The following is a 13,155-nucleotide window of genomic DNA, read 5'->3' on the forward strand; positions in this document are numbered from 1 at the left end:
CAGAAGAACCTGGTCATTTAGAGCGCAGGTTATAAACCAGTGGCCTTGGCTGCATCTGGCCAATAGTGTGTTTTCTTTTACTTTGACTTTAAACTAATGACATTGAATTTTATTATATCATTAAAAAAAACAGAGGCTCTGGTAATAGCCAAACCTGAGTGTGACCCCACATGCTCTCCATTTCTCCCCATTCAGCCCCCTGACCCATTTCCATCCCCTGCCTGGCCCCTGGGTGCTTCCATGGTTCCTGCTGTGAATAGCAGCTCAAATGAAGTAGCTGAACAGTGGAGACTTAACCTGTGATATCCTTAAGGATTCAGTAACATTGTGTATATAAGGAGAACACTGAGCATAGGGTTTTAACCATTCTTTTAATATTGCCTCAAAAGACATACAGCCCTCTGAGGTCGGGGGGACAGGCCTGCCCAGTGCATGTGGTGGCTCTGGCTCTCTCCCTTTGGGCCATTTCTTTGTGACACTACCACCATGCCTCTGTGTACTCTTCTTGAAACCTGGCCAACCCCAGAGGTAGGAGAAAGCCTGCTCTTCCTACCTCCGAATTGCCTGTGAATGGAAGTTGTGCCAGGGCTTGAGTTTTTAAGTGTCCCCTTCATGTTTCTGTAGTCTGTGAAAGCAGAAACCATGATGGTCAGCAGTCTAGCTATCAGAAAGAAGATTGAGCCAGAGGCCGTACTGCAGAGCAGAGTCTCCACTGTGGACAGCACCCAGGTAAGATGTGCCTCCCCAATAGCCTGACATGGGAAATAGGCATTTGGGGGTGGGGTCCCTCCTGACATAGCCAAGACCCTTTGTTAACCCTTTCCACCTCGGCATCTCTGGAGCCCCCACTTCAATCCTGATCCTCTGAGTCCCTGAGCTCTGAGGTTGGAGAAAGGTGAAAGGACATACCTTTTTTTTTTTTTTTTTTTTTTGGTCTTTTTGAAACAGGGTCTCCCTGTAGCCCCAGCTATCCGGGAACTCACTATGTAGACCAGGCTGGCCTTGAACTCACAGAGATCCTCCTGCCTCTGCCTCCTGAGTGCTGGGATTAAAGGCGTGCACCACCACGCCCTGTGAAAGGACATACTTTTAAAGCCAGTATTTCTCCATCTGCAAAACAGGGTCGATCCTGCCCCTGCCTTCCTCCTGGGGGTGTTAAAAAGACTAGCGGCTAGTGGATTAGAACCATAGCTTTCAGGCTGCTTGATGGACCAGAGAGGTTCTTCCCAGGGCTGCTTGGGGACAGAAGAGGGAGAAATTCCCATCACTCTTTGGTCAGAACAGCTCACCTGGGGCATTTTTTATGGGTGGAGGGTCCATATTAGAATGTCAAGATGAACAGACTGAAGGCAAATGACTAAACAGTGTTTGTGTTGGCAAAATGAAGCATGCTTACTCCTAGAGAGAGCTGTCCTGAACATAGTGTGCTTACTATGCACTTCCCACCTGCCTTCTGTGGGTTTTAAACTTGGAAATTGAGGTTATGGTCCTGAGAGATGCCCTCCTGGTTCTTCCTGGCCAGAAGAGCTGCTGTGCCAGAGACTTTCGTCTCCTGTCGACCAGTCTTTGTCTCAAGAACTGAAGTAAGGGCTAGGTGGATAGCCTGGTGGTAGAGTCCTCGCCGTGGGTTCTACCCCCAGCACAAACAACCCAAATAAAGAAAAAGCAATGAAATAAGACATAAAACAACAACATAGGCAACTGTAATTTTCAGAATATTCTCTCCTACTTTTACAACAACGTTAAGGGCTATGCAGCTGGCTAATTCCAGTCAAGGCTCATGAACTGGTCCACTTTGGACAAGCGGCTTGTCTTTCCTGGCTTACTTTGTTTTTAGTAACTTGTATTTCATTTGATACAAAGTATAAGGAAATAAAAAATGACCTTCAGTCCCACAGCTTAACTCTTGTTGTCAAAACAGAACTCCAAGGGGCTGGAAAGATGGCTCAGCAATTAAGAGCTGTTCTTACAGAGGACCCAGGTTTAAATCCCAGCACCCACATGGTAGTTAACAACCATCCATAACTACAGTTCCAGGGGATCTGACGCCCTCTTCTGTCCTTCACAGGCACTGTAGGACATGAGTGCACTTACATACATGCAGGCATAACACTCATATACATAAAATAAAAATAAATAAATACATAATAATGAATTAAAAAAGAACTCCAAAATGTTCCCAGTTATGAATGAACTTATTCTTAGGCTGTCTCTCAGAAAAAGATTAGGTATATGCCAACATAGATACCTACATCTATATACACTTAAAATTCTTAGACAAAAGTAACTGTACAATGGCTTTTACTCCCCCCCCATATTTGTATATATGTGTGTACTTCCAGAATCCCTGCCAGGTATCCTAGCCTGGTTCCTCAAATTTACTAGGCAGCTGAGGATGACCTTGATTTCTGGTCCTCCTGCCGCCAACCGCCTAAGTCCTGGAATTACAGGCATGCACCACCACAGCCAGTTTTTTATGTGGTGCTGGGGATCAAACCCAGGGATTCATGCACATTAAGCAAGAACTTTGCCAACTGTGCTACATCCCTAGCCCTGTGTCCACTTTATTCTTAGTCCTGTTCAGGAATTGAGTCCTGATTTACATTTCTGTCTCCCATCACTGGACCCCGTGGTGGGTTTTATCTTTTGCAAATAATCAGTACTATGATAAAATTTCCTTGTCCATATTTCTCAGTAAATTTAAAAAGTTTCTATGCAAAGGGTAAATTCCTGTGAATTGGGGCTGGAGAGATGGCTCAGCAGTTAAAATCACTGGGTGCTCTTCAAGAGAACTGGGGTTTGGTTCCCCACTCATATGGCAGCTAACACTTATACTTAACTCCAGTTCCAGGGGATCTGATGCCTTCTCTGGCCTCCATGGGCATTGCACACACATGATGCACTTATATACACACAGGCAAAATACTCATACACATAAAATAAAATTTAAAAATTAAAATAATTTCCTGTGCATTGCTACATCAAAGGTTGTGTATGCTGAAACTTAGGTAGAATTTGTCAACTTGTGTGGAATTACTCTTCCTGAAATGAAGTGGAGGGTCTGTGAGGAACCTCAAGTTTTCTCAGGAATGCTGTGTGTGGACTACCCCCAATTCATGCCCACTCACATAACCTGTCACTCTAACTGGAAGTGTCATGAGCCAGGTGACAGATGCTCCAGGTATGTCTGGTCCTGTCCATCTCTAATGCTTCCTCCTCTGCTCAGCAGGTAGATGGGAGTGCCCCAGTAGGTAAAGAGTTCATGACAGCTCCCCCCTGCATCACCACAGAGACCATTTCAACCACCATGGTAAGTGGAACCCAGGAGACTCCCTTCACTGACCTGCCCCTTGTTCCCCAAATAGCCAGATAGCAAGTGACCCTGGCAGCTATTTCAGGAAGTCCTCAGCTGCCCCCACTGCATAAATCAGGAAGACAATCAGACCTCTGTGGTATGGTACTTTGGCTGCCCTAATACATATTGTCAGACCTCAGTTTTTCAAATTAAATAATGTTGGGGGAGGGGGAGTCCCTGAGTCTGTTATCTGGGCCATCTCAGCCACGCAGGAGTAAAGGGAGTATGGTGTGATCTGATTCTTGGCATGCAGGCATCTCATCTTTCAATTCCACGTGAATCTCAACTGCAGGTGGAAGGTGCGTCTGACTCTCCCCACACCACATCCTCATAGCCTGCAGCTTCAGTAAACCCAAACCAGTTACCAGCAGCTTCTCCCATCTCAGCCACTTTCTCAGTGTGGCCAGTAGATGGCAGCAGTGAGCCTGAGCTGGGAATGCAGGCTTTCCCATGCTTTCTAAGAGACCTTGTGGCTCTGCTACTTGCTGTCTGATTAGTGAAGGAAAGCCCTTGGCCTCAGGTGTCCTCATCTGTAAAATGGGAATCATCCCATTCCACCTGGCTCACAGCTTCTTACAAGACTCAAGAGCCTTTAACAATGAATTAGAACAGACAGCATTCAGCACACAGGCTGTGGTGCCAGGCAATCTCCTGAGAACACTGAACGACGTGTGAAACTGTGAAGTAGCTGCTCTTTCTTCTATGTCCTTTAGAGATGAGGAAACTGAAGTTCAGAGGTGTAACGTGATGTACTCAGGGTCACACGACCAATAAATGATAGTGCCAGTTTAGCCTCAGGAATTCTGACCTGAGAAACCCAACATTCACTACTGACCTCCGTGCTCTGTCCCCATCCTGACCTGTGTGAACATTGGCCCTGTGGGACTGGAGAAGGCAGCAGTGCCTGATCTAGATCTTTCCTGAGCTATATAGAGAGTTGTTTTCAAATGATTTTCCTTGCCCCACCCCTGATGCATACCTAAAATAATTTCATTAAGTCAAGTTCCTCTGCTGGTAGATTTTCAACAAACAGATTTCAGGATCAGTAAACTCAAACCACTTACCAGATGGCTCATGTTTGTTTCTCTGGTCACTCAGTTCTTCCTCTCCCTCCAAATTATTATTGAAAGGCAGTGAGGTGCTTGTAAGGCTAAATTTAAATTTGTCCTTATGGTGAGTAAGCAGATATTTCATTCATTTTCTCATTCATCCATTCATCCATTCATTTGTTCCAAAACATTGATGAGTCTCTACTGTCTGCCTAGCACTGGGATTTGGAGTTAAGAAAATTACACTGCTTGCTAGGATTCATTTCTTCAGTCACCTTCATGAGCACCTCTAATGTGTATAGGTCCTGGGCACACAATGATGAACAAAGCCCAACTCTCCCACTTCCCAGCTGGGTGCCCTTGGGCAAGTCACCCGAACCTCTCCAAGCCTTAGTTTCACTTCTGTAAAGTGGGGGTGACTACAATAACAGCACATTCCTCAGAGGGCTCTCGTGAGGATGAGCAGTTGTCCTAGGCACAACCCCAAGAACAGTCCTGGCACATAGTATCTCTGAGTGTGAGCTGCTGCTCTGTATTTCCTGCTACCATGGCACAGTGTAATAAAATTACCTAGGGACCACTATGAAGAGGAACTAAGGCGGTGTCACTTAGCCAGGGACAGTGGAGCTGTGAGTGAAGGATGGATTGAGGTACAGATGTAGGAGAAGGCACTCCAGGCTGTGGAAAAGAGGTGTGAGGGCAGGTGAAAGAGCACAGCGGCATCTGCAGCAGCATCCAGGGAAAGGCAGGGGGCCTGTGCAGCTGTCAGGTGGGGGAGAGGGCTGAAAAGTAGGACTGGGTCAGATCTTGAAGTGCCTCCAATGTCATGTGCAGAGTCTAAACTTCATTCTGGAGACAACAGGGAATCACATTTTAAAAATATGAGCATGTTATCAATTGTATGTATCTGTTAGATTATCAACTTGTGTGGAGTGTGGCTGGAACAAAAAATCCCTTCCCTCCCCTCCCCTCCCCTCCCCTTCCCTCCCCTTCTTCCCTTCCTCCTTCCTGCCTCTTTATTTCCTTTTAAAAATATTTATTGACCACCCACGATGTATGAAGTACTGTGCCAGAAACTGTGAATCCTCCACTGGAGAAGACAGTGTCCTGAGCTCTGGGGCCCACACTGAGAGTGATGGAAAGAAAATGGGGAACCCGCATAGGGGTTGGTATCTCGCTGGGGCTAGAAAGTGGGAGCAGAGGAGGGTTTGGGACTTGGGAGTCCTAGAACAGGAAACTACAGTATTTGGTCACTGGTAAAATTCTCAGGAGGAAGGAGAACAGATGTTCACTGGCCAGAGGTTCTCAGAGTGTAGTCCCAGGTATCTGTGATAAAGTTACATTCTCCCCTGGCATCAATCTCCTGACTCAGAAATCCTGGGAGGCCTGCAGTCTGTGTTCACAGGACCTCCAGGTTGATGCCCCTCAAGGGTAGTCTGAGAGGGGAGTGCTGCACATGTGTTGGGAAGAAGCAGTCTGTTCCACTGAGGACCCGACAAGTGTGAGGTGCCTTTGGGACGTTCCAAGGAAAGGCCCAGGGGACAACTGGTTTTGAAGATCTAGGGGTCAAGAAAGATCTAGGCTAGGAATTAAGAGACTGACCTCACTGAGACAATGGAAATTCCTGAATAACTGAGGGTGGAGAAGGGGAAGGGAGGAGAGAGTAGAGTTATCCAAGGAGATGAGCTGTGCTTCCCTGTGACAGGAGATAGGTACAGCCAGGGAGGAGCAGCAAGCCCCTGGGTTTTGAATAACTTATGTCCCATTTAGTGGCCTGTCCTGGAGAGTGAAGATGGAGGTGAGGCTTGCCCGCAGACAGAAGGTAGGAGGCTTTACAGGAGCACACTCTGAATGATAGAAGGACTCAAAGGGACCCCAAGCCAGAGAAAGGGAACACTAGCATTCTGAGATCCAAAGTGCTGCCCAGAAAGCACCTTATAATGGTTTGCCAAGTGACCCAGTCACTCAGCCTGGGCAGGATACAAATGTTGTGGAGGCATTTAATACTCTTTTTTTTCCTTCTCCTGTGTGTTATCTACAGAATATTTAAAAGAATTTCTATAGTGGTTGTTAAGGTTAAATGGGATCATACATGTAACATGCTTAGTATAATGTCTAGTGCTAGCACATACTCAGGAAATAGCTATAGTACAATTAACCTGCATTTACTGACAGCTTTTGGTTTACAAAGCTCTTCCCCCTCTGTTCTCCTCAGAAGGACTCCATAGAATTCAGCAAAAGTCCTTTTTCACAGATAAATCCCCAAGGCCTGTAGGGGGGAAGTGGCTCTACCTAAGTTACTCAGCTAGAACATGATAGGGCCAGGATAAGAGCCTGAGTGTCCCAACTCCTATTAGTGCTTCCAGAGAGCAATACCATGTCATGTTCATCACAGCGTCCCTAACACTAGGGACTCAGTAAATGTTGAGTATGTGAGCCACCATGCAAGTGTGTGTGTGAATGCTAAAGTGAGGGGAGAATGAGAGAGAGTAAACTGAGCAATGCCTTAGCTCTCTGTTTCTGTTACTCCTCAACCCTGTGGTTAAAACCGCATGGCCACACACCCTGGCTATCCTAGGGGGCCACAGACCTGAGACCTAGCCATCTGAGCACTATTGTTTCTCTAGGAGAACAGTCTCAAGTCCGGGAAGGGGGCAGCTGCCATGATCCCAGGCCCACAGACGGTGGCCACGGAAATCCGTTCTCTTTCACCGGTAAGTAGGCAGGGCCAGCTCAGGCTAGGGGACTCGGAACTGAGCATGTGGGCTTGGGCCTGCACACAGCCTACAGTGAGTACAGTGAGGGGCTCAGAAGGTGCTCTTATGAGTGCAGAGCCAGGAAACAAGATGATTTTCAGATGTCCACAGATTCCCCATCAGTGCCCTTCTGCTGCAGGTAAGCAGAGCCCCCCACCTTGCTGTATCAGCTTACAGACCAGGAAGAACAATGGAGTAGGAGTCTAGAGGCTTGGATTCCAGGCCAGTCTCTGTTACAGGTGGCTGCCTCTCCTGTGTCCCTGAGCCTGTCACTGTAAAGTCTTTCCTGTGCTTTGACTCTCTAAGTCTGTTGTTCTCAGTATCTAGCCCCAAAAGAACATGTTCCTGAATGTGACAGGATGAGGGACCCAGAGGGCTCTGTCTCCACCTTGGATCTCTCTGTTCCTTCTTCCCACGTTCCAGGATTCTCAGATTCCAGGGTGTTGTTAGGACTCGGGCCTTAGGAATTCAGATTCTAGGAATCACAGATTCCTGGGTGTGGGAACGTTACAGATCTAGAATTTGAAAGACCTCGGTATTCTTATACATGAATAAATAGTTCAATAGCATCTTGACTTCCATACTTCACCTTCACGGGGCCCCTGCTCATTCCTGGGAGAATTTCCCTAACCCTGCCTGCCCCTGCAGAGCCCAATGCTATGACCTGATGCCCAGGGTGGGGGGTGGTTATATTCTGCAGATCATCGGGAAAGATGTCCTCACCAGCACCTACGGCGCCACTGCGGAAACCCTCTCAACCTCCACCACCACCCATGTCACCAAAGTGAGTAGCAGCAGGCTCCCGGGGCCCAGAGGGCAATAGGTGGGAAGGTCGTTACCAAGGCTTGTCGTTGCCTTTCAATCTATTAGGCACTTAGAGGGGACCATTTGCCCATTTCTAGAGTACTGTGTGTGCCCTGTGCTACTGTTGTCCTAAGCCCAGGCCTTGTACTCAGCATTGGCAGCTATTCTTGGGACCCAGACCCTCTCCTTCAAAGTAATAGTGAACAGCCAGGCGTGGTGGTGCACGCCTTTAATCCCAGCACTTGGGAGGCAGAGGCAGGTGGATCTCTGTGAATTCAAGGCCAGCCTGGTCTACATAGTGAGTTCCTGTACACAGCTTGGGCTACAGGGAGACCCTGTCTCAAAAAAACAAAACAAAAAAACAACAACAACAACAACAAAGTAATAGTGAGCAATGGTGCTTACATCTTACGGGCCTTAAGAGTCAGAGATGTTTAGAGGAAGGATTGTGAGAGCTCCTGACCCAAGACCCAAGAGTCAGGAAGTGTTTCTCTCTCTCTCTCTCTCTTTTTTTTTTTTTTTTCGGTCTTTTTGAGACAGGGTCTCCCTGTAGCCCCAGCTGACCAGGAATTCACTATATAGACCAGGTTGGCCTTGATCTCACAGAGATCCACCTGCCTCTGCCTCCCGAGTGCTGGGATTAAAGGGATGCGCCACCATACCCGACAGGAAGTGTCTCCTAGAAAAAGTATTTCCCAGGCCTCTAATCCCAGATACTTGGAAAGCTGAGGCAGGATCGAAAGTTCAAGGTCAGCCTGGACAATTTAGTGAGACCCCCCACCTCAAAATAAAAAAGTAAAAACAGGGCTGGGGATATTTCTCAATGGTATAGTCCTTGCCCAGCAAAGCCTTGGGTTCAATCTCCATCAATTCTAGTACTGCCCCTGCCCCCAGATAAAAGAGCAAGGAAGGAAGGAAAGAGTGAAAGAGTAGAGTCTGAGCAGAATACTGGGTATCATGCAGGATGTCTGAGGGAGGAAGAGACAGTGGAGGTTCTCTAGCCAGAAGAAGAGCAGAAACTATGTGTTTACTTCTTTGTTAAGCAAATGCTAATGAGCATCAACCTTACTGGATTCATGGGCTGCTGGAGGTGGCATAAGTGAGGTGTGTTTGTAGGAGACAGGGAAAGCAGAATGTAGATAGGGGACTGGGGAATTAGGAGGACTGGCAAAGGATACAGAATATGGAGGCAAACGAGACAAGCAAGGGCTTAGGACTGGGTGAATTAGGGAGGGAGGAGAATAGGTCAGACAATCTGTGACAGCTAATGAGGAAAAAAGGCAGAGAGGGATGCTGCTAACAGGACCGCACCTGATGGCCAGATGGAAAACAGGAACAGGCCCAGCCACGGCTAGAGGCCTGAGGAGCCAGGCTGAGCCGGGGGAGTTGAGTTGGAGGTCCAGCTGATCCACCAAAGGCAGAGTCTTGTCATTAGTACTGGCCTTTTGTACACACTGTGTGGGCCTTGCCTGCAACCTTGTAGACTCAGCACCTTGTCACATTTCCCAGAAAGAAACCTCTTTCCCAAAGCATCAGAGAATAACATTGCCTTTTCTGCCCACTTTACTGGGAGTGTTTTACATCACACACCCTTACAGCAGCACACAGCTCAGAAAACTTACCAAAGTCCCTCAGGTCCCTACTACTTGGAAGCCTCTCTCTTCTTTCTGGTCACCTTTGCCTGCCCTTCTTAAATGTGCCAAACAGTTAAGGCCCTGCCCTTCTACTTTTAAACTTGCACCCAAGTCCCACTTGTTAAGAAACCAGCAGCGGTAATAAATTATCTTCAGTACGCTCTTCTCTTGTAGGGTTGTTCCAAGTTGTTTAAGGTAGAAGCTTGTCACCATTCACATTTCATTCATGTATTCATTCAACAGATCTGCATTCAGCACTGCCCAGTCAGATTGGGAAGAGGAGGGGATTCTGAGATGAACAAAATACAGGCCCTGCCCTCCAGAGCTCAAAGCTTGGAGACATGAGCAAGGCCATGTGTACCAGATAGAAACCCAGAACTGAGAGAGATACAGACTCAGTGCTCAGGGAGTACCCAGGCAGGATGCCAAGAGGCTCTGCCAGCCAAGGAGTGGTGTCTTAATTGGGTATGGGAGACTTATATTGGGGCAGTTTGGTTGCTAGAGAGTTGTGGTAACCAGGCAGGAACTACTGTCTGAAGTCCCCAAACTAGAAAAGGAGACCGCTAAGGAGACCAAGGCTGGCTCTCAGCCTTGCCCTTCACTGATGCTTGGGCAGGTCTCCTGTTTTAGTTGCTGCTCCAGCAGACACAAGAGGGACCTCACCTTCCTCTCCCCTGCCCCTCTCCCCTCTCCTTCTCCCTCTCCTTCTCCCTCTCCTTCTCCCTCCTCCTCCCCCTCCCCCTCCCTCTTCCTCCCTCTGCAGACTGTGAAGGGAGGGTTTTCTGAGACGAGGATTGAGAAGCGAATCATCATTACTGGGGACGAAGATGTCGATCAAGACCAGGTATGGGGCTGGGGAATGGTATTCCCATTGGTACTGCCTGGTCTTCAGTCCCTCCTATAATGGGTGACCTATGGACAGCTACCCTTCTGGGTAGAGAAGGTGTCCACTTCTTGCTGACCCCGTTCAGGTAAGGAGCCCCCAAGGAAGGGGCATTGAATGGGGGCCAGAAGATCCAAACTCTAGTCTCTTCCTCTGTTTGACTTTGCCCCTCCCTGGGCCTCAGTTTCCCCATCTGTGCACTGTGCTTGTGTTCAGTTTCTCTCATAGGCACTATTCTCTGATGCCTCACTGTGCTGTTCTGCCCACCAGGCCCTGGCTTTGGCCATCAAGGAAGCCAAACTGCAGCATCCAGACATGCTGGTAACCAAAGCTGTCGTCTACAGAGAAACAGACCCATCCCCGGAAGAAAGGGAGAAGAAGCCACAGGTAAGGCTCTGGGTGGGTCTCAGCTGGGTGAGAGTGGGAAGGAACAGGAAGAAGATCTTTGGAGAGCTGCTTCTACTGAGAGCCCAGGCGGTTTGAGTGCCATGCATCTGTGACCCCTCACCTGCCTGGCTTGCAACTCCAGGCCAAAGGAAGAAAGGAGGGAAGATTGCATCTTGGTTTCTTTAGAGTTTCAGCCCTCAGGTCCGGTAAAGAAAATCCACAAATGGCAAGAAGAGGGCACTGAGGACTGACACTGGGACTGGGACAGAGGGAGGTACACAGCCAGGCCCGGCATCACATTCCTGTCCCGGAGTCTTTACCTCCATCACAGCCACTGGATGTTGCTTAGGGAACTTGATGCCCAGAACCTTTGATCCTGTTTCGCTTTCTTACAAACCCACAATTTCTCAAGTATCTCAGAGTCAGAATCTTAGGGTCCCCAATATTTTCCCGTTTTGTTGAGGGCCATCAAGTGTTGAGGCAGGGCCAGATTCTTCTGCTTTTCTGGAAACTTACTGAATTTTATCAGACCTATAAAACAAAAATCTCACAGACACAGGAAGTACACACTGTGTGATTCTGTTGACTGGAAGTTGAAAAGCAGGCAACACTTTTATCACACTGGGAATGAAGGTAGAATAGTGTGCCTTCCAGGATGTGTTATTGATAGAGAAGAGTTGCAAGGGAACCTTTAGGGTACTGGGAATGTTTCCACCTGGGTGGTTCATGTGGATGTATACACATATAAACTTCAGGACTGGGGTTTAGCTCAACAATGGAGCATATGTTCAGCGTGAATGAGATGAATAAGGCCTAGGTTCAGTCCTCAGCATGTACAGACATGCATGTATTCACACACACACAGTGAAGCTCTTGCTGAAACTTATATCTGTACATTTCACACATTATACCACAATGGGAAAAATCCACCTCAAAGGCCTATAAACAATTACTGGTCTCCTTTTTGCCTGTTTCCTTGAATAAATAAGTATTTTCTAGAAAGAACCAAGAAAGTTTCTCATCCTTTGAGTTCCATCTCCTTAATATCAGAAGGAAGAGGGATAACATTTTCCTGCTGTTTGAAGGGCTGCTAACCTACCTAAGTCTAGACCCATCCTGAGCAAAAGAACCGCCTGCAGTGATGGTAGTGGTCTTCCAGCGCGGTCCCACAGCAGTCACTGCCAACTAGCCACCAAGCACTTGACAGTGGCTAATCCAAAATGAGATGCAATTTAAGGGTAAATGCATGTAGGATTTTAAAGATTTAGTATGAAAAAACAATGATACCTATCTCAGTAATTAAAAATTGATGAAATGGGGCTGGAGAGATGGCTCAACGGTTAAGAACACTGGTTGTTCTTGCAGAAGACCCGGGTTTGAATCTCAGCACCCACAGGGCAGCTAATAACTGTCCTAACTCCAGTTCCAGGGGATCCAACATCCTCTTCTGTCCTCCGCAGGCATTGCATGACACAGGTACACTTATCTACATAAAAATTGATTAAAATGGATATATGAGTTAAGTAGTGTGTATATAATTTGATAGATAAATAGGGTTTTTGTTTGTTTTTGCTTGAGGCAGAGTCTCATGTAGCCCAGATTGCCTGTGAACTTACTATGTAGTCAAAGAAGATCTTGACCTTGAACTCCTAATCTTGCCTACACAGTCCAGGCATGTACCACTACTCCCAGCTTTATACTGTACTGAAGAACAAACCCAAGGCTTGGTGCATGCCATGCAAGCATTTTGCCAACTGAGCTACATTCCGAACCCCTTTTTTGAGGCAATGGAGATCAAATCTAGGACTGGGAACATACCAAGCAAGCATTCTGCTTTCAGTTACACCCCCAGGCCCCAAAATATATTATTAAAATGAATTTTGGGGCTGGAGAGTTGGCTCAGAGATTGAGAGCCCTGACTGCTTTTGTAGAGGACCCAGGTTCAATTCCCAGCACCCACACAGCAGCTACGAACCGTCCTTAACTCCAGTTCCAGGGGAATCTGAAGCCCTCTTCTGACTTCCGCAGCATTGCAGGACACTGGTGCACTCACATACAGGCAGGCAATATACTCATCCACATAAAATAAAGATAATAAATAAAATATTTTTTAAAAAATTAATTTGAGGAACAGATCCTCAAACGACCTTAAGAGTAAAAACAAACCGGTTTTATCTGGAGCAACTGTATGGCCTTAAATACACAAAAGGAAAGTATAACCAAAGATTAAATGGGCCAACATAATTTCATAAGAGTCCATATGTATAGCTACATAACAAGCAACAAT

The 13,155-nt window shown here is 47.1% G+C and overlaps 1 protein-coding gene across 20 annotated transcripts in view; it reads left to right on the plus strand.

The window, feature by feature from the left end:
- Epb41l1 (erythrocyte membrane protein band 4.1 like 1) overlaps positions 1–13,155 on the plus strand; it is a 132,327-nt gene that overhangs the window by 110,981 nt on the left and 8,191 nt on the right. For 10 of the 20 annotated variants that reach the window (XM_008840771.3, XM_008840772.3, XM_008840777.2 and 7 more), the window contains 6 exons: positions 625–729; positions 3,227–3,310; positions 7,032–7,118; positions 7,861–7,944; positions 10,362–10,442; positions 10,752–10,868. In XM_008840771.3, coding sequence (XP_008838993.1) covers positions 625–729; positions 3,227–3,310; positions 7,032–7,118; positions 7,861–7,944; positions 10,362–10,442; positions 10,752–10,868 — 558 coding nt within the window. The remainder of the gene's footprint in view (positions 1–624; positions 730–3,226; positions 3,311–7,031; positions 7,119–7,860; positions 7,945–10,361; positions 10,443–10,751; positions 10,869–13,155) is intronic. The other 10 variants (XM_017800041.2, XM_017800034.2, XM_017800036.2 and 7 more) reach the window with 3 other exon arrangements.

Source organism: Nannospalax galili, unplaced genomic scaffold (assembly GCF_000622305.1).
Source record: "Nannospalax galili isolate Female #2095 unplaced genomic scaffold, S.galili_v1.0 scaffold221, whole genome shotgun sequence".
In the NCBI taxonomy this organism is placed as follows: Eukaryota; Metazoa; Chordata; class Mammalia; order Rodentia; family Spalacidae; genus Nannospalax; species Nannospalax galili.